The sequence below is a fragment of the Euleptes europaea genome, chromosome 4 (assembly GCF_029931775.1).
Source record: "Euleptes europaea isolate rEulEur1 chromosome 4, rEulEur1.hap1, whole genome shotgun sequence".
Lineage (NCBI taxonomy): Eukaryota > Metazoa > Chordata > Lepidosauria > Squamata > Sphaerodactylidae > Euleptes > Euleptes europaea.
In genome coordinates this window covers 49,834,524-49,857,542 of record NC_079315.1, presented here as the reverse complement: position 1 = coordinate 49,857,542, position 23,019 = coordinate 49,834,524, and the positions used below count along the sequence as shown (strand labels likewise).

At 39.9% G+C, this 23,019-nt stretch overlaps 1 protein-coding gene across 1 annotated transcript in view; it reads left to right on the top strand.

Moving 5' to 3' along the window:
* Positions 1 to 6,866: 6,866 nt before the first annotated feature.
* CEMIP2 (cell migration inducing hyaluronidase 2) overlaps positions 6,867 to 23,019 on the top strand; it is a 54,538-nt gene continuing 38,385 nt past the window's right edge. Inside the window, exons 1-5 of the mRNA XM_056848097.1 lie at positions 6,867 to 7,197; positions 11,060 to 11,200; positions 13,267 to 13,828; positions 16,488 to 16,651; positions 17,982 to 18,170. Of these exons, the coding sequence (XP_056704075.1) occupies positions 6,867 to 7,197; positions 11,060 to 11,200; positions 13,267 to 13,828; positions 16,488 to 16,651; positions 17,982 to 18,170 (1,387 nt within the window). The remainder of the gene's footprint in view (positions 7,198 to 11,059; positions 11,201 to 13,266; positions 13,829 to 16,487; positions 16,652 to 17,981; positions 18,171 to 23,019) is intronic.

The window sequence follows — 23,019 nt, the reverse complement described above, 5'->3', positions numbered from 1 at the left end:
CTAACTGGAATGGGTCCAGTATAATGTACCATAACATCACATATAATGTAGCATAACATATTCTCAACTACAGAAGAAGGGACACTTCCTCTATTATCTTTATTCCAAAACATAAATAATGCCTGGTGCCAAATAAATTTATATTAACACTGAAAATTATTTCCCTGGGCTATGGTTACTATTTCTGGCTTGGAAATTCCTAGAGATTTGGAGGCAGTGGCTGGGAAATTATTTTGGGTGCGGTGGAACACAGGCAGGATGGTGCTGCTGCACTCGCCTTGTTAGTGGCTTCCGGGAGGCACCTGGTTGGCCACTGTGTGAACAGACTGCTGGACTTGATGGGCCTTGGTCTGATCCAGCAGGGCCTTTCTTATGTTCTAAGGGTGGAGTTTGGGGAGGTAGCTCAGTAGAGATGTGATGCCATAGTGTCTGTCCTCCCAAACTGCCCCTTCTCCCAGGGAAATGAAGCTCTGTAGCTGAAGATCAGTTGTAATTCTGAGAGAACTCTGGGCCCCACCTGGTGTTTGGCAATCCTACTCTGGGCCCTTTGATAATTTAGGCAATAAGGCCACACATGGTAGAACCATTCACCCTTCAAAGGAGGTTCTGAGTTTTTTAGTATTGCAGGTTAGCAGTGGTAAGTAGGCTCAGAACCAATTCTGTATCGGAAAGGGTAATATGTCCTTTTACATAACCCAACAGAATAAGTTTTGGGTCAGGGTGTATTACAAACCAGCATTTCATCAACAAACTGAAATACCTGTTTCCAAAAAGGTTGAATTTTTAGCTTCTGAAATGGAGTTCATTGGAGTAGATTACATTTTGTTAGTGCAGGAACATTTGTGAGACAGGCTTTAGAAAATATAGTGGCCACAAACTTGTATCTTTAACCAGAAAATGAGGTCAGGTGACCCAGAGGTGGAAAAAATTGAGCAATTTACCCCTTTCTCCATTTATTGCATTGAATAAAGAAACTGAAACAGTGATAAAAATATATTTTCTTATGTTCTCCCTGATGTCTTCACTATTGTTTTGTTCCTTTACTGCCAAAGGGAAATACTTAATAAAAGGTTGTTGTTGTTTTTTCTTGGCGGTTGGTGTCATGCTTGGTTTTTGACCCCCTTCCCCCAAACCAGATTTGTAGAGTACACTGTTTGTTTGGGCAATAGTTAAATCTGGTGGATTTTGTTCAGAGAAGAGCAGAAGATGAAAGCTAGGTGACATATCCAATTACTTTGTAACTAAGCTAGTATGTGCAAATGTACATAAAGTTTTTTGGCTAGAGTGAGTAACAGTGATAAATCATGAATAAAATATTTTAACAAAGTTCAGCAAGGCTGAGGAGTACAGTAGCTGCTCATGCATGAAAATTCCAGCATTCAACCACAAAAACCTCTCAGTAGGTGTGATACCTGCTTTTGTACAGTACCGTGTATTTAATGTAAGACCAATTATGTCTAATAGTATGTTTGAGAAGCAAGAAAATGAAACATGACTATAATGTCCCTGGGTTCTAATGCAGTTACTGGGTCATTATTGCCCCTTGGGGTGACGTCACATCATGACGTTTACTAGGCAGACTATGTTTCCGGGGTGGTTTACCATTGCCTTTCCCAGTCGTCTGCATTTTACCCCCAGCAAGCTGGGTACTCATTTTACTGACCTCAGAAGGAGAAGGCTGAGTCAACCTTGAGCCAGCTACCTGAAACCGGCTTCTGTCAGGATCGAACTCAGATCGTGAGCAGAGCTTCGACTGTAGTACTGCAGTTTACCATTTTGTGCCATGGGACTCTTTGGAGACTCTTTACGGTAGAGAAAAGCAGGGTATAAAAACCAACTCTTCTTCTACTACAGGCTAGCTCCATAGAGACAACAATTTTAAAACATTGTTGATCCTTAAGGGCTATGTATTTTTAAAAAATTGCTGATGATTAGGAACGGTTGTGTATGGTGTTTAATACCTGTGGGTAGATTAGGGATAGCTGGTTGTAATGTCAGCTTTATAGGAGTAGATTACTGTAAACATTTATCCTACTTGGATTTTTTAGTATCCTAGAGAAAAGCCATGCCTCTTCTTATGTACTAAAGGATAAATAAAATTGTTGTAACAACAGCTCCTTAGTAAGTTCTACTAAGTTCTGTGGCCTAGTAAAAACTTGTAAGATGTTCTCTTCCTCCTGCCACTCTGTTCTCTGTGAGTTAAAAAAGAAAAACTTTATTTTCCTGAAACGAATCAGTAGACTATATCATGGCAAGAGGCTTGTAGCCTGGACTGGCTGCCCTTGGATCACCAAACCCTGGTAATTAGTTTTCTCATTCTTTCCCTTCCTCCTTTATGGTTGGGTATTGAATAACAAGCCTGATGGTCCTATGCCTATTAGGCAGCAAAATAAATATCCTTGTTTCTAAAATTATTTCTAAAATTAAAGAAAAGAAGAAAGCCTCAAAAAGCTTGAGCATGCTCATTGTACTCTTCAGAGTCCATGGAGTGTTTGGGGAAGCTGAGCGTCAATTAAATGTCTGTGGTGGTAGAAGAATGGCAAGTATGTGTGGGGGAAGACTTCCACCACTGCCTGGGACGTCTTAAACTTTTGAAGAGCTGTGGAACTAATAGTCTCTGGGGCAGGTGGGGAGAATTTATTAGTATCGGGAGACAAATACTCCCCCAAATTTCAGTACCCCAAAGTGAGGGTGAAATTAGGTTGGGTGTGTATATGTGTCTTACAACAATCATCTTCTATCCTAATTTCTACATTCCTGTAACTGACCTGAATTATATTTGATCTCTTCACTGTGCCAGCATTGGATGTTCTGTGTCCTTGGGAGAAAGTGAAATTAGAACGTGTTCAGTGTTTTGAATGACTTGCAAAATGAATTTTTATTTTTGAAAATACTTAGTGAAATTGAGGTTAATGATCTGGCAGGAAAATGTTTTTGAGTAAATGCCTCTCTAGTTGCTTAGCCAAAATATAAATATGCTGTCAAAGCAGCTGCACAAGGACACGGAGCATTGATGCTGACTTAGGTTATTGTTGATAACATAACATAATATAACATACTACTGACTGACATGAAAAGTAAAGCCTCAAAGCTACAGAAAGATGGGAAAGGGAATAAAAACTTCTTTAAAAAGTAAATTATTTAATAATGGTAGTATTATGAGCACCACAGTTAGCAGCAATTCTATTAAAGCATCTAAAGTTCATGGAATGAATGACAGTATCCTAGTAGGGAATTCTCCCTTCCTAAGTAGAGGATCTCGTCAGATCTCAGAAGCAAAGCAGGGTCAGCCCTGGTTAGTATTTGGATGGGAGACCACCAAGGAAGACCAGGGTTGCTGTGCAGAGGAAGGCACTGGCAAACCACCTCTGTTAGTCTCTTGCCATGAAAACCCCAAAAGGGGTTGCCATAAGTCGGCTGCGACTTGACGGCACTTTACACACACACACACACACACACACACACACACACACACACACACGAGGTAGTCTAGAGCAGGGCTTCTTAAACATTTTCCACTTGCGACCCAATTTCACCCAAGAAATTTTTACGTGACCCTGAGTATATAGGTATATAAAATAGGTATACAAATCAAACATTTACTGATAATAAATAATAAACCTTTTACTGTTGCCAAATTTTTCACGACCCCCACATTCAGTTACGCGACCCCATATGGGGTCACGACCCACAGTTTAAGAAGCTTTGGTCTAATGAGCCCTTTGTTATGGCTCACAGCCTTTTTCCTCTGGAGGCATTTGTCTTGCCAAGTGGAATTTGGAAACTTGATCCAAAAAATGGGACCTGAATAGCCTAACAACCCCCATGGGATCAATGCATACTTTTAGAAGGCTAGAATAACAGTGTCTGTCTTCAGGGATAAAAAAGGCAGAACATGCAATTCATGTCTTATTGGACTTATGGGTATGCTGTGTATTGCACCAGAGTTCACGTCTCAACTAGCAGCCTGCAGACAGCTGGACAAAAAATAACAATAATCAAGAAGTATTTAGAGGTCTGTATGAATCCTAAGATGTAATTATACATTTGATGTTGGGCATATGTAGCATTTTTGTTTGAATTGGATTTTTTTAAAAAAATGAAAACAATAGTAACTGATAAGTACTTATATGGGTTATAAAAACAATAAGCCATTTTTGAAGTACAGTAGATCTCAGCAAGTGGTTACTGTCCCTGTGTCTATTTATGTATTTCATATTAGGGGCATGGGGTTTGGCTCTTTACTATTTGCCATCTTCAATTTCTAAAGCAACACCAGCATTTGCGCAGTAATAATTTCTATTCTGTGATCGGCACCTATTGCAATTGGGAGTGTGCTTGCCGGGGACAATTGGGAGTGTGCTTGTTTTTTCCCCTTAAACGTTAAAAACATAATCCTGTTCAAACAGTTGCTGATTTTGTCAGCTTTATGTTTCCTATTTAGAACAAAGGAAATCCTTTAAAGACACTCTGTCCATGTAGTGTGGGCTGTACGTTGCCTGTGGAGTCTGACTTGACACAGGGACAGGTGCAAGGAACACAGAGAGCCTGGGCGTGCTGCTTTCTGCCCTGCATTGTTCTTACTCCTTTTAATGTTTCACTCCTCTCTTTTCTTTCATTGTATGCATGCCTGGAAGAATATTGTGTCCTCTGTCCTCTGAGGCTTAATGTTCTGTTTCATCTTGAAACAGGCTCCATAGCAAAGGTCACCCCATTTCTTTTCTGCTCTGCTGCATAAGATTTAAGATGTTAAGTTCTTTTTTGTTGATTTTCATAGGAAGTATCGATTTAGTTCTGTTTGGTGTGCTGCACGAACATACTATACTAGGTTTTAGTTTAACCTAGTCGAGTATAGATTCGCTACGGGAATCCATTGTTGCTGACCAGAAACTTGTAAGGCAAAGATTTGGAAGACTGGCAGGATATCACTTTAGGTTTTGACTAGGTTTTTTTCACTCAAAAAGAGAAAATATTTCATAGGATGTTTTTTCAGTGCTATCAGTGATGTGGGTTTTCCAAGAAAATTTGAATAAACTTTGAAGAAAATTTGAACAAATAATTTCAAATTTAAATAAATAATGTAAATATTTAATTGATGTTAGCAAAAGTAGGCAAACATGCCATGTACAATCCTGACCCATCTACAAGCGCTGGGTTTGTCCATGTTTCACATCCCACATTTAGCCCATCTGACATGATTGATTTGTAGGCACAGCATCTCTGACAACTATAGATAAATGACCTATATTTACATGTGTGGGGTAGAAAATGCTATGCTTTGAATGTGAAAAACCTCGCACTAAGAAGCATTTTATGCATTCTAAAACAGAAAAATATTGCATAGGAGTTTCTTTTTAGTGGTCCCCAAATTTTCCAATTTTTCCATTAGAAAAATGGGAGGGCCTTGGGGGGGGGGGAACTGGGGAATGTTCTCCTCCCCTCCCCCAAATTTTCCATTTTTTTCTGGGCATCTCTGCATTTTACCCAACTACAAAAAGTTACAAGGTCTAGAGAAGTCATGTAGATCCCATGCTCTGGTACAATCTCAGCTAACTTGGCATCATATGAACTATCTGAACAGGACGCAGGAGATCCACTTCTGAAATTAACTACTGATCTAATAGTTGGATTGCCAGATGTCAGAAATCCTGTTTGTGCAATGTGAGCCAGGCCTAGCCGGGGATAGAGGCTGGGCTAGAAATTAAATAATAATAATAACAACAACAATAACAATAACACCAATCAGACCTGGAAGCTGACCTGGTGTGCCTTGGTTGGATGAAGAGGGGTGGGTAGATCTCTCCCAACTGTGCCATTACTTTTTTTCTGAGGACAAGACCAGCCTAGCTTGGGATAGGGTGGGGAGGGGGTAGTGGCTGTGGTTTAGGGTTGCCAACTTCCAGGTAGTAGCAGGGGATCTCCTGCTAATTCAACTGATCTCCAGCCGATAGAGATCAGATCACCTGGAGAAAAATGGCTGCTTTGGCAATTGACGTCCATGGCATTAAAGGCCCGCCCCTCCCCAAACCCCACCCTCCTCAGGCTCCGCCCCAAAAACTTCCCGCCGGTGGCGAAGAGGGACCTGGCAACCCTACTGTTGTTCCTTAGGCTTTTGTGGTATTCTTTATTAGCCAGAGTCCCAGTTTTGAATGTACATACGGTACCTGTTACAAAGGACAGAGGATGGAATAGGTATTCTGTCAGTGTCCTGCCCACTCCACTGACCATCAGTCTTCCTACCTGAGCTGACGAAGTCTTTGGATTGCCGCTAAGGCATTACTGGGTTTTTGCCTGTTAGTGTTGCTAGTGGGGTTAGTTTTGTTGAACAATATTTGTTAGAATTTTCTGTTGCTTTCTTACCCAGGTCTCTGAAGATTGAGCATTTACACTTTCTAAATAAACAGTGCTGAAAACTTTGTTTCTTCACGGTTTAAATTTATTAATGTAGCAAGCCTTTTGGGGGGAGAGGGCACTTGAACCAAAATTTAGACATAGTTGGCATGCCTTGGATATGCACTCGTACTTATTTTATATGATCAATTGTTGTCTAATTGCAAAAACGAGTACTTAACCACCATAAACTAATTAACATTTTATTTCTCTGGCTGTTGTTCATCAAAATATTGCAAAATTTGCTGTATAAGTGCTGATGTTGCAGTTCAAGCTGGATTTTTTATTCCATAAAGTTCGAAATGTGTGTATTGTTTGAATATCTGAATATTTGCAAAAATAAATTCCCTCCACATTAGTCAAGAAGCTCCAGCTGACAGGATATGTACTAATGAAGTGTGTAATTCAAGTAAATTACTTAACAACTTGAATTTTAAATTATAACTCTTTTGTTCTTGTTCTAGTGACTGTGTAACATGCAAGCCATTGATCCCAAGGCAAGTTCTCCTGCCTTTCTTCAGCCTCAGAATGGAAGCAGCCATAAATCTTCAGGATACGTCCCCGGAAGAATTGTTGTCCCTTTTCGTCCTCCACCCCCTCCAAAGAACCAAGCTTCAGCCAAATTTACCTCTGCGAGACAGGAAGCTCATGCCACAGTAGCCTGCTCAGATGAGCAGCGACGTCAAGCAGAAGCAAGCAGGAAGAAAAGACACAAAAATACTCTCATTTGCTTTGCCATCTCTAGCTTTTCATTTTTTGTTGCACTTGCAGTTATTTTAGGGATAGCATCAAAATATGCTCCTGATGGTGAGTTGTTATCCTATTCATGTTGCCCTCTATAGAAGTGTGTCCTGATAGGTTACATCCTATGCATATAGGAGAAGTCTTACCAGATCCCTCCACCTCATTGTTTGTTTGTTCATTCTACACAGTTTGCCTGATGTATAACGATGGCTTATGTCAAGGCAAACTGTATCAAGGTGTACATTTCTGAATAACTGCCACGTCTCTGGCACAGTTTAACAAATAAAGTTGTAAACAGCTATATCGCTCCAAACAAAATCCAAAAACAAGAACAGAATCCATGTAGTGCCCTTTACTAGGATGAGCAATATTGACACAAAACATTGTGCAAGCTATCGAGCTCATCAGACTGGATGTTACAAAAATTTTAAGAATACAGGGGCGGGAAGCAGATATTTTAGGCTATGGTGTTAATATGTGATCTTGCAAATATTGTTTGTAAGATGCATTCAGGCAAATATTTGAACTTTATTGCTAATTTAAGAGATGCCACATAAGAAGAGCAGAGTGTTTGTGTGCCTGTTCCAGATGTTCATTATGCTTCAAATGAAATTAAGATTACAAATGTATGATTTTTGTAACATCTAGTGAAGTATTTACTCTACTTTTGTTTCCTTTTGACTCTTTGCTGCAGTCTTTATTATGTACCTCCAATTCCCATGGGATGTTGCACGCTCTGAGCGGCTTATTGGCTTCAAGGGGTATTTCGTATCTGCTATGGATCCAGTTTTCTCATTGTATGTCCCAAGTTAAAAGTGCTAGACTTAAATTCAAATAAACATAATGTCACAAAGAGGGTACCCAAAGAAAAAGACGCAAGCATAGAGAAAATTAGAACACTGTAGAAGGCCAGTTATAGTGGGATGGGGGAAAGAATCTCATTCATGCTTAAGACTTCACTTCTACAGTGTGCCATATATAGGGAACTGCCCTTGAAACTTGTTTCAGAGCTTCAGCCAGAAAAGAATGTGGTAGCCAGTATCCTGACGCGGGGTGTGTGTGTGTGGGGGGCCTAGTCCACCGGAAGCAGTTTACACTAGGCTTTCTGGTTTTTCACTGTCTACCTGTTGCCCTGACAACACAATCCAAAGCATTTATTTTGAACTATCCATTTATCAAACCCACAGTAGTCCCTTATTATCGCTTTAGTTCCCAGTGGGTGTATATGTTACCAAATATGAGCAAGTGTGTGGGGGGAGGCATTCTTGGCAGCTATTCCCTAGCCTTGGAACTTTTGTTTTTCTTCAGAGAACTGAAGAGTACGCATGGGCTTCTTGGAGAGGAAACATAACCCCTTATTAATTTGATTATGCATTTAGTGGTTGGAGGGGTAATTAAAATAACTCTTCTTCCTATCAGTTCTGAGCTGGAATTCTAACTGGAAGAAAACCCCTTTGAAATAATAGGATTTATTTGTGAATAAACACAGTATTATGCTTTTAGAATAACTTCTGGTATGTTTTATGTTGGGTTGATAGAGTTGAGCCCAGGAAGTGAGTAGATTACAAAGGACCTTTTGTAGGAGAAATATTATTTTCCTTCATTTAAAACTAAAGTGAATCATGAAAGTTATGGAAATATCTGTCATCATTCATCATGCTGTTTTCTATAGAAGTTACTTCACTTAAGGTGTAATTCACTTTGAGTAACTTAGGTTGGACCATTATATCAGCCTCAATGATTAGCACCTACTTACCTTCAGTTGCTTGAAGATAAATGTTTAAGAAGTATGCTAGAGTGAAATAACATCTTTCCAGATACATGAAAATGTAGAGAGTGGAATGCCGAAAACATTAAACACTTCTGGGAAACATTAAGACTGAGGGATGAGTTGCATGTTACTTATTCTAGAGGATTGCAACATATGAATAACCCTGACTTCACAGGACCAAAGTTCTATCAAGTGTAACATGCCGTTTCTGACAGTATAAGCCACAATCATGTGTGTTTATTTCTGGGTGTTTATTTCTATGAAATGATGCAATATACTACCCTGAACTTGTTTTCCCTGAAACATATGCATGCGGCAGCTCCAGGGTGAAGCTACATATTACATGCACATGTAACTGGCTGGAGAGCCAGCGTGGTGCAGTGCGCAAGAGCAGGGGACTCTAATCCCCACTCCTACACATGAAGCCTGCTGGGCGACCTTGGGCCAGTCACAGTTCTCTTGGAACTTTCTCAGCCTCACCTACCTCACAAGATGTCTGTTGTGAGGAAGGGAAGGCAATTATAAGCCGTTTTGAGACTCCTTAAAGGTAGAGAGAAGCGGGGTATAAGAACCAATTCTTCTTCTCATCCAGATGTTTATCAGGTGGTTAAAGGACTGTACAGTATCTTTTGCAGTGGTAAAGAAGAAGGAGGTAGAAGAGGTGCTCAGTAGTAATGACTAACACATTTTATATGGACAAATCTAATAGAAGGAAGCAATTCCTGAAAGCTTAGTGGATCAGTTTGTAAAATTGGCTCCAAAAGGAAAAAGAAAGAACTGTCATTCACACTTGGACTGAAACAAAGGGAAGGAAAGCACACTGTTGGGAAATGTTGTGAATCACTGGGGAAGAGGGATAGAGAGAAGGGGAACGGGCAGAATGATCTAATGAGTCGGTAACATTCTGATAATGTCCATGAATCATTCCTGTTGGTGATGGGAATTTAATAAGCAGCTGTCAAGATATTTTCTCACAGAAAAAAATGAAAAGAATGCCAATCCCTGGTTCTCAGGTAAACAATAATAGAGTAGAGGGTGTTTTAAACATTACAACTCTGAGATTTGAAACCAGATTAAAATTCCACGGGACACCCAATATTTACAAAAATGCTTTTCCTATCTACCAAAAATAATATGCAATATTTACAGTGTTTAGTACAAATGAGGGAAGGGGAAAATAATGAAGTGCCCAGTATTACCTTCCGAAATGTCCAATGGGTTTTAAAAACTGTTATGAATTGGCAGAAATGGCTATAATTAAGGGTATCTGTGGAACAGTCTTAGAATGTCCTTTTGTGATGACTTGGCCAGAGATCAAATTGCTTCTGCTGAAATGTGCTGCAAGTTCTGATGTGCCACTGAAATAGTGAAGGAAGGTAGGAGAATGTATGGAGTCATAGTCTCTTAGGAAGCCCCAGCCTGAGAGATAAGCAAGGTAATTTAATTGTAAATCACTTGCTCATAGGAGAACAGAGCATGGGAAAGTCTCGAGTCAAATGCAGAAGCAGCAAGAGAATGAGGGTTCGTGAAGTGTCTGCTTGGAGCACTGAGGGTGCTGTGTTATTCATTGACCAGCAAAGGGTAATTTCTGTATTCATGAGGATCACTCAAGACTCCAGAGAGTGGTCAGGTGTATATTCTGCTGCTGTGTATAGGCTTGGACCTACCTGAAATTTTGCATTCAACAATCTGAGAGGGGGGAGTATATAATTAATCTTTGTCCTTTTTTTCCTCTTTGTGTGTGTAAAGTGCCATCAAGTCACAGCTAACTTATGGCAACCCAGTAGGGTTTCCAAGGCAAGAGGCTAACAGATAGTTTACCATTGCCTTCCTCTGCATATCGACCCTGGACTTCTTTGGTGGTCTCCCATCCAAGGCCAGCCCTGCTTAGCCTCTGAGAGCTGACAAGATCAGGCTAGCCTGGGCCATCCAAGTTAGGGATTTCTCCTCTTTAACTATCTGAAAATCATTTTTAATCATCCCTAATGAGTAAATCTATGGGAATTTCTTTCATGCATTGGTTAAAACATGGCTTGGGGCCAGAAAAATTGCATCAATGACCAGTGAGCTGTCAGTTTCTTGTCCCCATTTTGAAGAGTTTTCCAGCTATCAAGATAACTTTGATCTAGAATTGTGTTTCCTTTTATATTGCAGAGAATTGTCCAGATCAGAATCCTCGCCTTAAGAACTGGAATCCTGGACATGATGGAGAAAAGAAATACATAATCAAGCAAGGAGATCTGTTTCGTCTGAATGCGGATGCCACAGTGCACTCTATAGTTATACAGGATGGAGGTATGTCAAGCAATTTCATGGGTTCAGTATGTCTTGAAGGCAAAGTAGATGTGACTGGAAATCCGTTTTTGTGTGTCTGTTGAATGTACATATAAAGTGAGGGGGAAAGTCTGTCTCTTACAACAGAAAGTGTATGTGGGTGAGATAGCATCATCTGTGTCTCTACACTTTGACACTTATCTTTATACTAGTTCAGTTTTAATACTGGAGATGAACTCGTGGAAACGGGCCCGCAGTGACGGAGCCCAGCCAAGGAAGGAGAAGGATTCCATTTCACCCACCTACATACACCTTCTGTTTTAAACATCAGATAAACATACACAAGTTCAACACATGCAGAAAAATGTGGTTGTACTCACTGTATCTTGCTTGTCCCTTAAAACTATTATTTGTGCTTGTAGTTGGTAGAAATGAAATGAAATGAAATGGATGGCATGAGTGTGGAACATCAGGAAAAACTTAAATAGTATTTCATAATTTTGCTTCTTATTGACCTGAGTCAGTTTCTTCCAAAGTATTTTAAATGGTGTGCACAAATGGGCTGCTTTTGTGCCTGTTACATTCTTTTGTTAAGAATCCTTAAACTATCCTTGCTTTGGAACCCTACAGCATTTTAAAATTTTGCATAATTGCATTCTGAGGGGGAAAAAAAATTGTGCCTATCCAACAAAAGTAATTAGTTCAGTGATAATTGCACAATAATATTATGTTTCAGCAGTTTCTGAATGGCACTTGGCACTATGTGAAATAGTGCATCCTTAAAATATAAGTTGTATCATTACAGTTGTGGATATTAACAAAATTTCAAGAAATGATGGCTCTCACCCTGGGAATTAAGGACATTCACATTTGGGAAGTACATCTTGGTAATTTCTAAGAATAGAGAACAGAGTATGGAACTTCAGAACAGCAATTCAAGCAGATTATTTCTAAAGGAAGTTTACTCCCAGTTTACTTCCTGTGCAGTGGAAGCAGGATATCACAATTTACTTTGTACTATTTAACCTAACATGGTACTAGGGAAGAACAAAAGGACATTGTGCAATGGCAATAAATTCAACTGCTGAAAATGTAGGAAGAATAATCTAGGAACATCAGCAACTTTGTCCTGTACAAACGGGACTCCCCCCAATAGTTCTTTCAGCATCACTTTTTCCAATAATCAGCCAATACTATAGCTCGATTCAACAACTAATTGGTACACTGTTACCCTCTTGTTGTCACTGGGTTAGACTCTAAGCAGCTTTTTGTACTGTAGCTATTACTATGACATCTCTTGATCTTTGGAGTTCAGAAAACATTACTCAGAGCGTTGGTGTTAAAACAGACAGCAAGTCCTAAGATTCCCTTCTTCCTTAAACGTATTAATTTAATACACTTTTATCTCACCCTTCCAAGGAACTAAAGTTGTTGTGCATTGTTTTTACTCTCCTCTATTTTATCCCCACAGTAAACCTGTACAGAATGTATGTGTCTAGTCCAGGGTCATCCAGCAAGCTTCATGGAAAAGTGGGGGCTTGATCTTGACTTTGTCAGATCCTAGTCAAACTCTAACCATTACACTACACTAGCTCTCATCATTTAAAAAAAACCCGTGTATGTAGTCTTCTTATGTAGATCCCTTGATTTTATTATTCTGGTCTATTTTCATGTTGATTCGCAGGGCTCCTTTTAGTACATTTCCGGTTGCTATGTCAAGTGCATAAAATATAAACAGATAAAAAGTACTTCACTGTCATCAGTGTGTGGGAGGCTTATTCAGCAGGATTTGGTTGGTAACTTTACAAGGGCATGATCAGACATGGCAAGCAGTACACAATGTTTTTTTCAGCCTCTCAGATAAGGTCTTTGTTCTGTGTTTGATATTTCTTGACATGCTGAACAATACTCATTTTTCTGTTAAACTTATTTGTGTACTTAGAGTTAATGTTTACTAATGTTTAAATTGCATTGTTAGTGCAGTTATTAATGTGTGTGTGTATAAATATATATATTCAGCACAATGTAGTTGTATTCCTCAAAATAGATACTATTAACTTGCTTACCAAAAATACTGTTTCTTGTAGGATTACTAGTCTTTGGTGATGACAAACAAGGATCCAGAAATATTACACTACGAACACGTTTCATCCTGATAAAGGATGGTGGAGCGCTTCATATTGGAGCAGAGAAATGCCGCTATAAATCCAAAGCAACTATAATCTTGTATGGTAAATTGGAAGAGGGTGATTATGTGCCAACATTTGGCAAAAAGTTTGTGGGTGTGGGCCCTGGTGGAACACTGGAACTGCATGGCACTCGGAAGTTATCATGGACTTCTCTGTCAAAGACTCTGCACTCTTCAGGACTTGCCTCTGGCTCATATACCTTTGAGAGGGAGTTTTCCAGAGGCCTAAATGTGAGGGTTATTGACCAAGATACTGCACAAGTTTTGTTGACAGATAAATTTGATACTCATGAATCTCAAACTGAAAGCCGAAGACTTCAGGATTTTCTAAAGGGCCTAGATCTTGGTCGCATTGTTGCTGTTGCTGTAGGAGATTCAGCTGCTAAAAGCTTACTGGATGAAACCAGAACAACCATACAGAATCTTCTGGGAAGCAAGCTCATCAAAGGATTAAGTTATAGGTAAAATATGGGAAAGGCCCTTCCACTGCTCTTGCAAAAGCAAAATGTCTTACTTGAAAATTTGTGTCTAAAGTAAATACTTTTGTTTGTAGTTTTGTCTTCCTCTTATGCAAAGGTACTTTGCATACTTTCATCATTTTTCCTTTAGATAGTATCTTGCAGGAAGTGTTACAGGAGGGATTTTTAGTTTGAAAGACTGCTCCTGAGGGCCAGAAGACTCTTGGTAACAGAATGCAAATTGGCTCACAAGTCTGTGGCAAGAAGGGGAAAGAGGATGCACATACTCCCTTACGCCATTCACACTTATGCAAGAGTTGAGAGGGATAATGTTTGCTGCTAATTTCCCTTCAAGCTGTAGCCCCCCCCCCCCATTTCCATGCATTCCGTTCTCAAAGGGTTTAGACAGCTGCAGGGAGAAAGGGGATCGACCTATTCTGTGACTGTCTCAATTCCTAGTTTGTACATATTCATCTACAAAATATATAGCAGTTTAAAGAAACCTCCCCCCTCCATTTTTGTAAGAAAATATAAATTCTTCTACAGCTTTAGTTTTAAAACTGTGTGTTTTTACAGTAAATATTTTAACAACTGATTTTTTAATGGCCATTTTCTCCTCTTGGAACTCACGTAATGGCTTTTCAATTACAACTGGTACAGTTGTGGTAGGTTCCTACCATATACATCAGATATGAAGATACAGAAGTTACCCTCATAGATTCATTTCTGTTTCTCTAGCATCCAGCATTAAATATATGTCACCCTTCACCAAATTAGCTTGTACTCATATCCTTCTATGCTCGTTGAAGCTTGCATGGTTGCCATACTATGCTTGATTCTGTGCATGAACTATTTGTTATCCTGCTTGTAGACCCATACTATCTCCATGCTTTCCCACAAACTCCTCATGCCAACACATATAACCAGGAGGGAAATGTTCACAAATACAAATTATGGGAAGCGGAGATAGCATGGATGCACAAACAGAATAATAAATGGGTCATGCACAGAATAGAGGATGGCAACCATGCAAGTGTGTATTTGTACCTCTAACATGCACAGTATGGAGCGCATGCACTGGTAGGTGTTCTGCATTAAGGTCCATGTTTGTTATAGTTAAGTATCTGACCTGTCTGATTTGGGTGAGAAGGAGACTCGCATTGCCTCTACTGTGTAATACTTACCACCCATGTTGTAATCCAGTGCCAGGAGTATGCCTTATGGCAGCAGTGGAACAAGGACATGTAGCTAGCATCCTACTGGACTTAAACATTCCTTGAGAGTGAACAAGGTTGGTCTGTAATTCATACAGCCATATACAGAGTGTCTGAGTTACAATAGGCAATTCATGATTGGACATATTTTTGAGAAAGTACTTATAGAGTAGAATATGTATTAAAAATGCAAGCATTGGTTGTCAGGAATAAACTTGTTCTGTCTAAATTTAGCTCTCTAACTTCAAAAGTTTTAAGTGAAATAATTGCTGGAAATGATGATACCAGTTGGCAAGCAACTTGGAGGGAAACAAGGATGGTAGAGAGACTAATTCCATTGGCTTCACTGCTCTCAAGTCAGAGCTGGTTTAAATTAAAGCTAATAGGAAAATCAGGAGTAACTATAAAGTCATTAATGTTCTGTCAGAGCAGTGTAGCTTTTCAGAGTTAGAATCGGGAAGGAGGATACAGAGGAGGATCTTGGCTTGCTTAGTGTGTCTACAATGAGGGTTTTGTGTGTGTGTGTGTAAAGTGCCATCAAGTCGCAGCTGACTTACGGCGATCCAGTAGAGTTTTCAAGGCAAGAGACTAACAGCCATGGTTTGCCATTGCGTTCCTCTGCATAATGATCCTGGTATTCCTTAGTCCCCCATCCAAGTACTAACTAGGGTCAACCCTGCTTAGCTTCTGATATCTGATGAGATCAGGCTAGCCTGGGCCATCTAGGTCAGGGTGAGGGTTTTATGCTAGGCTGATAAAATGTCCTGTGATGGCCCTGAGATGCAGCTATGGGAAACTTTGGACTTCCAAATATATTTTTTCCATTATTGATGCTTTGTATTGGGCTATCTGAGTTTGCTTAACGATTGCCAAGACACATACTTGGTTCTGTCATGGAGGAATATCCTCAACTTTCCCTGTTTCTAAGATTTTCTCTCCTTTCCCATTTGTTACTGTGTACTAATTAAAAGAGTTGTATTGCCTAAAAATAAAGTTAGAGGGACTTCCAATGATTAATGCAATGAAAATACTTTCACCTTCAGTATATTGGTGTTACAGTACTTTCAACACAATCCTCTTCTCCACTTTCCAAAATGGTGGAAGCTCCTGAAACAGATCCACCTCTAGGAATGCTTTAAATGCAACAGAAAATGCAACTAACTTAATTCAGCTGCAGATATAATTTTTCAACACTCTTGTTCTTTTTCGTTTCCCTTTACTGTCTTATGACATACAGATCTATTTGTATGACTCCATTCTAAAGACACTTTCTAAGCAATTTAAACGTTTAATGAAAATCTAATAATCTCTGAGGTTTACTGCTTTGATTTTACTTGCAACTGTGAAAGAAACGTTTAATACCTTGAGGATTCCCACTCTGTTTTGTACTTACGAAAACTCTGTTTAGGAGGCCTTTCTATTCAAAATATGTGCGTTGTTCTTTGCAGGCAAGCCTGGGCTATAGTTGGTGTAATCGGGGATGGAGATTGTAACGAATCTGTGAGAGACTATGAAAACCACAACACAAGAGGGAGAGCTCTTGCACAAAGGGAGTTCTTTACAATGGATGGTCAGAAGTTTGCTGTGCGAGCTTTCAGTGAATGGATTGATGGTAAGAATTTTCTTTTTAAGAAAACCAAACAGGTAATGAAATAGTTGAAATCTTGTGCAGCGGGAGCCAGTTAACTCTGAAAGCACCTTTCTGTGGTGTACCTGTGCTCTCTTCATGTCATGCTGTGATCTGGCTAGAAGCCAGAAATTGTGTTGGTTTTAAAGTAAAAAATCCAGATTGAATGGGACTGCATGTATTGTTCTCCTATGCTGTTATTTTTGCCCCCACTGCAAAAGAGGAGCAAGCATACCAGTCTGCTACAGGTGAAAGATCTCACTCCCCTGCATGTATTTTATTTTTCCATCATTTTCCATGCTTTTCATTTATCTATGAAGTAAGATTTCTTTCCTTTAAAAATCCATGAGAAGTATGTTTCTGGCAATATTTGACATATGTCCTTACCAGGCAACTCTGATGGGAAAAAAACATTCTTTAATTCGTCTAGTGTTTGCTGTTACAGCAACTAATAGCCCATTCCTGAGCCAAAAGGTTGAAAGTCCTTAGGAGGCCAGGAAGGGGCTGTGCCAGCGTCCGGGCCCCCTGTGCCGGTGCCCATGCCACTTACGCCACCCAGGGCGGCATGGTTGCCGGCAGGAGGGGCACGCATGCCATCATCCTGGTGCTGCTGTGCCAGCACCGCCCAGGGATACCAGCACAGCCTTGCGCCAGCATCCGGAGGGCTCACGGGCATTCCCAAGGTGTTCCCATGCCAGGCCAGGGGAAGAGCCGGCTTTAGATGGCCTCCTAAGCGTTTTCAGCCTGTGAACGCCCCCTTTGCCCTTACCTAGAGATATGCCACCTTTTGAGGTGGCATATCCCCATGCAACCCAGTGGAGCAGTTGCACCGGTTTTCTAGGTAAGGGTAAGATTTCAGCTTCGGTTGGGGGGGGGGAACCTCCTGCACTGCCCCCAGCCACCGGCACAGCCCTCCCCCTCAGGAATGGGCTGTAAAGGTAGCTGATAACAAAGCGTTTATACATATGAGTGTGGCAATTGCAAAGCATCCTTGGTCATGTTCTACACAGGCAGCTCTTTTCTTTAACGTGTTCAAGAAACTCAAGATCCATACAAATGTCTTTCTAACTTTTTGTGCTTGTTTATAAAGATAGGTAATTTAACACAAATTATATCTGGGATCTTCACTGCCAATTTTAAGCAACATTACTTATATAGGAACTTAAATAGGAACAGTAAAGGGAAAATATGCTACAGAATGATTGTTGAGTTATTGGCATACTTCCAGTACTGGTGTTTATGCTTTAAAGTTCTTAGTAGTAAAATGGCATTTTGTGAGAGCCTGCTACTCAGTTATTTCCTTTATTGGTCTAAGGTGTCCAGAAGTCAGGTTTCCAGGTTGAAGTAGTCCATGGAGTCATACTGGATCTGTTGGAAGATGTTAGTACTTGGAAAGCTGAAGACCAGATAGTTGTTGCAAGCACTGATTATTCAATGCATCAAGCAGAAGAATTCACTCTCCTTCCCTGTCCAGAATGCAGCAGATTTCAAGTCAAAGTTAGAGGTATGAGCTCAAGGGGGTGGGGAGTAGCATATATATCAAAGTTTGCATTTTCTTTTTATCTATAGCACTGCTACCTTAAATTAATACATTTACATGATTTTCTGGCTCTTAGAATCTGTTCCAACTGCTTATCATCCACTTTTCTCTAAATCCTCATTTGACCCTGACATGTGCACACACCCTTTCTATCTGCAACACGTTTATGAAAAGGAAGTTTCAGATCTCATGTGTGGCCTTTTGTGATTGGCTTAAATCTCTGTTTTTGCTCTGGGCATGATTAACATACAGATCACCCTTTGTAGATAATAGTGTCTGTTTTTTTAACTGAGTGTTTCCTATGTGCTTTTGTTTCACTAAGTAGTTTTGGTTTTTTTACGTCTGCAAGCATTTGTCATTCTTAGTCTCTCTGCTGCTTCTTCCTACAAAGTTTTGTAGAATATCTTGGGGGAGAGGTGAGACATGGAAGTATGGCAGACATGTGATTTTCATTTTGACTGGGCGCAGACATACATCCCTTTACTGAAGTAAAACATTTATTTATTTATTTATTTATTTATTTCGATTTATATCCCGCCAGGCTCAGGGCAGGTAACAACATTAAAATCAGCCAACCGGCACAATAAGTATTCATTAAAACTTGAAAACAATCATTAAAATTTAGGTGCTGATATTCTCTTTTTCTGCTCTCAGGAGTGAATTTCCTTGTCCCACCATCTTTAACTGTGGTAAAGCTATTGTCAGCACCAAAACTGTCGGCAGCTAAGGCTAACTGAAATTCTCGCAATCAGGCTAAAAAGCAGTTATCAGAACCTTGTTAAGAGAGAAATCTGGGTCTTGGCAGCCAGTCATGCCTCATATAGCTATTCCTTCACTGGATTCATGGTTTCCTCTGCCTGCTGTTCTTTGCAAAAACTCCTTTTCTCAGTCCTCCTTCCCCATCGTATATCTCCATAGTTTTATACATCAGCAGCAGGAATGGTGAACTAGGATGATTCTTCCTCTTTTTTGCAAGGCCACAACTATGGGCATTGGAAGGACCCTATTGGCCCTCTCCTAATGACTTTCATGCTGAAGGTAGTTGAGGTTAATAACTAACAAGGTATGGATACAGATTTGTATCCACCAAAACCTATTAAAGCAGATACATATTGGGGCAAAAAATCCCAGCTTCACATATACACTGATGGGATCTGTGCTGGCAGCGACAGACCAAGAAAGGGATCTTGGGGTGGTAGTGAATCACTCGATGAAGATGTCAACCCAGTGTGCAGCTGCTGTAAAAAAGGCAAATTCCATGCTGGCCATAATTAGACGAGTAATAGAGGATAAAACTGCTGATATCATACTGCCCTTGTACAAATCTATGGTGAGGCCACACTTGGAATACTGCGTGCAGTTCTGGTCACCACACCTAAAAAAGGATATTGCTGAGCTTAAGGAGGTGCAGAAAAGAGCAACCAAAATGATCAGTGGGCAACTGTCCTATGAGGAGCGGTTAAAACGCTTAGGGCTGTTTAGCTTGGAAAGAAGGTGGCTAAGGGGAGACATGATAGAGGTCTATAAAATTATGCATGGTTTGGAGAGAGTGGACAGGGAGAAGCTTTTCTCCCTCTCTCATAATACTAGAATGCGGGGTCATCTGCTGAAGCTGGAGGGTGAGAGATTCAAAACTGTTAAAAGGAAGTATTTCTTCACACAACTCATAGTTAAATTGTGGAACTCCCTGCCAATTTGGAAGGCTTTAAGAGGGGAGTGGACATGTTCATGGAGGAGAGGGGTATTCACGGCTACTAGTTAAAATGGATACTAGTCATGATGCATACCTATTCTCTCCATGATCAGAGGAGCATGCCTATGATATTAGGAGCATTGGAACACAGGCAGGATGGTGCTGCTGCAGTTGTCTTGTCTGGGGGCTTCCTAGAGGCACATGGTTGGCCACTGTGTGAACAGACTGCTGGACTTGATGGACCTTGGTCTGATCCAACAGGGCTTTTCTTATGTTCTTAATTCATCTGATCTGTATTGAGAATGGAATTACCAGCTCTCTTGGTGTAGTAAGCTCTTGTGCCAACAGACAGCAGAATCACAGACAGATCTGCCACTATGACTTCATGCCCATAATAAATACAATTATGCTGGTCAAACTACTGCTCTTGAAGCAGCTTCCAGTGATGCCAGGACAGGCTAGAACAAGAGTTGGCAACCCCACAGCAGAGAAGCTAGACACACATGGACAACCAAAACTGTGCGTCGTGCTATAGACTCAGCACTGCATTATGGATGGGGACTCTGTTGGATTGCTCCCTGGAAAGAGCCAGCAGAGATGCGAGGACATGAGCAATGTTCTGCATAGCAGCAGACTGCAAGTGGGGCTCATTCTATTCTGTACATGGTGAGAACTATGGATTTGAGAGGATGGCACCACTGAGAAGCTCCTCCAGCTCATATGCCTTTCTTCTCTCACTCTTGGGGAGTCCCACATATTGAGATTAACTAGTTGAAGTCATTGAGCCAATAGTTACCCATCCCTTGCATAAATAGTTGATGAATAGTTATTCATCACTTAATTACTTCAGAATCTTGTAAGAGTGGTGTTTTGCCATCCTATTTTATCTATAACCCTGCTGTGCAACCGTGATCACAAAATACCTCTAACTCCCTACAAATCACATGCAGCTTTTCCATCCCAAATGCATTAGGATAAAGAAATGAAGAGAGCTGGATGATAACTTACTACTTCTCTGAGCAGCCTTTTTCAGACCTGTCTAGGAAGAGAAAAGTCAACTGATTACTGCAATAAAGTAAAAATAAGGCACACAGCCATATAGAAATATGATTAAGGGCTATATTGAAGGTGACTGAGAGTTCATGTATCTGGAATTGACTGGGAAAACAGGGTGGCAAAAAAGTTAAGGTCATTGATGTAACAGTGGTGTGAGAAGAAATTAGATTTACGATAAGTATGTGAGTACACGGCTTCAGCATCCAAGCACTGCTTAGAAATTTTATTTCCTCTTACAGACCATGCATTTTGTTTTATTTTAATCCTAAGTATTATCTCGGGTGATTTTTGGTCTGTAAAGTGCTGCCCCTTCCGCTTCAAATTCTTCATCTTAGTAATTTTTCTCTCTGCTTCTTTTAGTCCTCAGACTTTAGCATCTGCAGAAAACTTTCTCACATGAACAAGGAAAAGCAAACAAATTATTCCCATATGGAAGTTGTTCTTTGGCCACCTAGTCATTTAATATCCAATTTCATTCAATGTTCCAAAAATGTTTCAAGATCCTCATCCCTTTCGACTTTCTTTTCTTGAATATTTACAGTCTTGCTGAGTTTGGGTGCAAGAAAATCAGTTTCAGATTTTAATGCCAGGAATAGTCTCCTTATATATTCAGTTTCTCTTACCTTTTATGGTTTGCATTATTTTTGAAAGCTTTTTAAAAATGGGTGTAAAAGTAAGAAAATTTATGGAAGAAGTTTTCAGTATATTTTAACATCTTCATATACTGACTTTCTAGGAGCTCCATGCAATTTACATTACACTGAACAACAGAAGTACAAAAGATGTTAAAAACATTACCCAGAACTAAAATATTGTAAAAAGTTAATTTCCACTACCATTTTGTACTCTGCTTAAATTATTTATATGTTATCATGAGACATACAAAGCTCCAGAAGCCCATATTGTCACTTCCACTTGTGAAAGTATTAATTTAGCTCTCTATAGTCAGCAACCTACCCTGATGTTTGGTGTATAACTTAAGCAAGTCATTATGAGATGGGCTTTGGATGAGTATATTTTGAATGCCATATCAATAGTTCCTTTACCTGGGTCATTCATTTTTGAGCATTGCCCATGGGTAGGCATCCAAGATCATTTCTAATTCCTGAGCCTGATCCCACAAGTAATTTCTCTGTTATTTAGTATTTATTTTTGTGTTGTTCAGTATTTATATATTCACACATTTGTAGTTTACAGTATGTAGCAGTCTTGTAGGCCTTGGTATAGATAACATCTACGAATAAACCTAACAGAGTCATCTTTATTCAGGCTGTCCCCTGAAGACTACTCCAAAAAAGTGTAAGGTCAGGCCATGTTTGAAATCCTTAGCATACTTCATCCAAATGCTGTAAGGTACTTAGTAGGTACTGCACCAACTCATGTGGCATTTCAATTAGAAGAATTTCCCCCCTTTCCATCACATCTTTGGCTTTCCAGGGGCTATTGTTTTGGAGTAGGAATATGCAATGACCACTTAACTTCCCTCTCCTCCTCAACTGTCAGGCCAATATATCATCTCCCATCATGTTTTTCAGACGGGGATCCCTGTCAAATGTTATTTTTCAAATATTATGATGGTTACTTTGCTTCTGGTAGTGAATTGGCAGTTTAGTAGAGTTATATGGAGTATGATTAGCCATTAAAGAAACGCTAGTGATATGGTGAGAAAAGCACAAAGAAAAGTTGAAGATTATAGCAAATTGCACTGTCCAATGAATACCTAGGGGGTGGCCTTTGGTATCTTAATACTGTGATCTTAGCAAATCCAGCAGCCTCTACAGTTGCTGTGAAGTCTTTGTAGAAACAGAGTACCTTTCTTTTTAGTCTGCCTCTTTTTCCAGGCATGAATGATATTACTAATTACTACCTTTTTCATCTTTAGCACTGCTTTCATTGCCATTGTATAGTTACTGTTCCTTTCAGAAAAGAAAGAGAGAAGACTGGGATTTAGGACCAGGTATCAAGGGATTTTGTGATGTGTTGACAAAGCTAGGCAGGCCACCTTTGTAGAAACTATGAAGCCATGGTGAGAAGGGATTTCTGAGTTTGTTTTTTCAGGAAAAA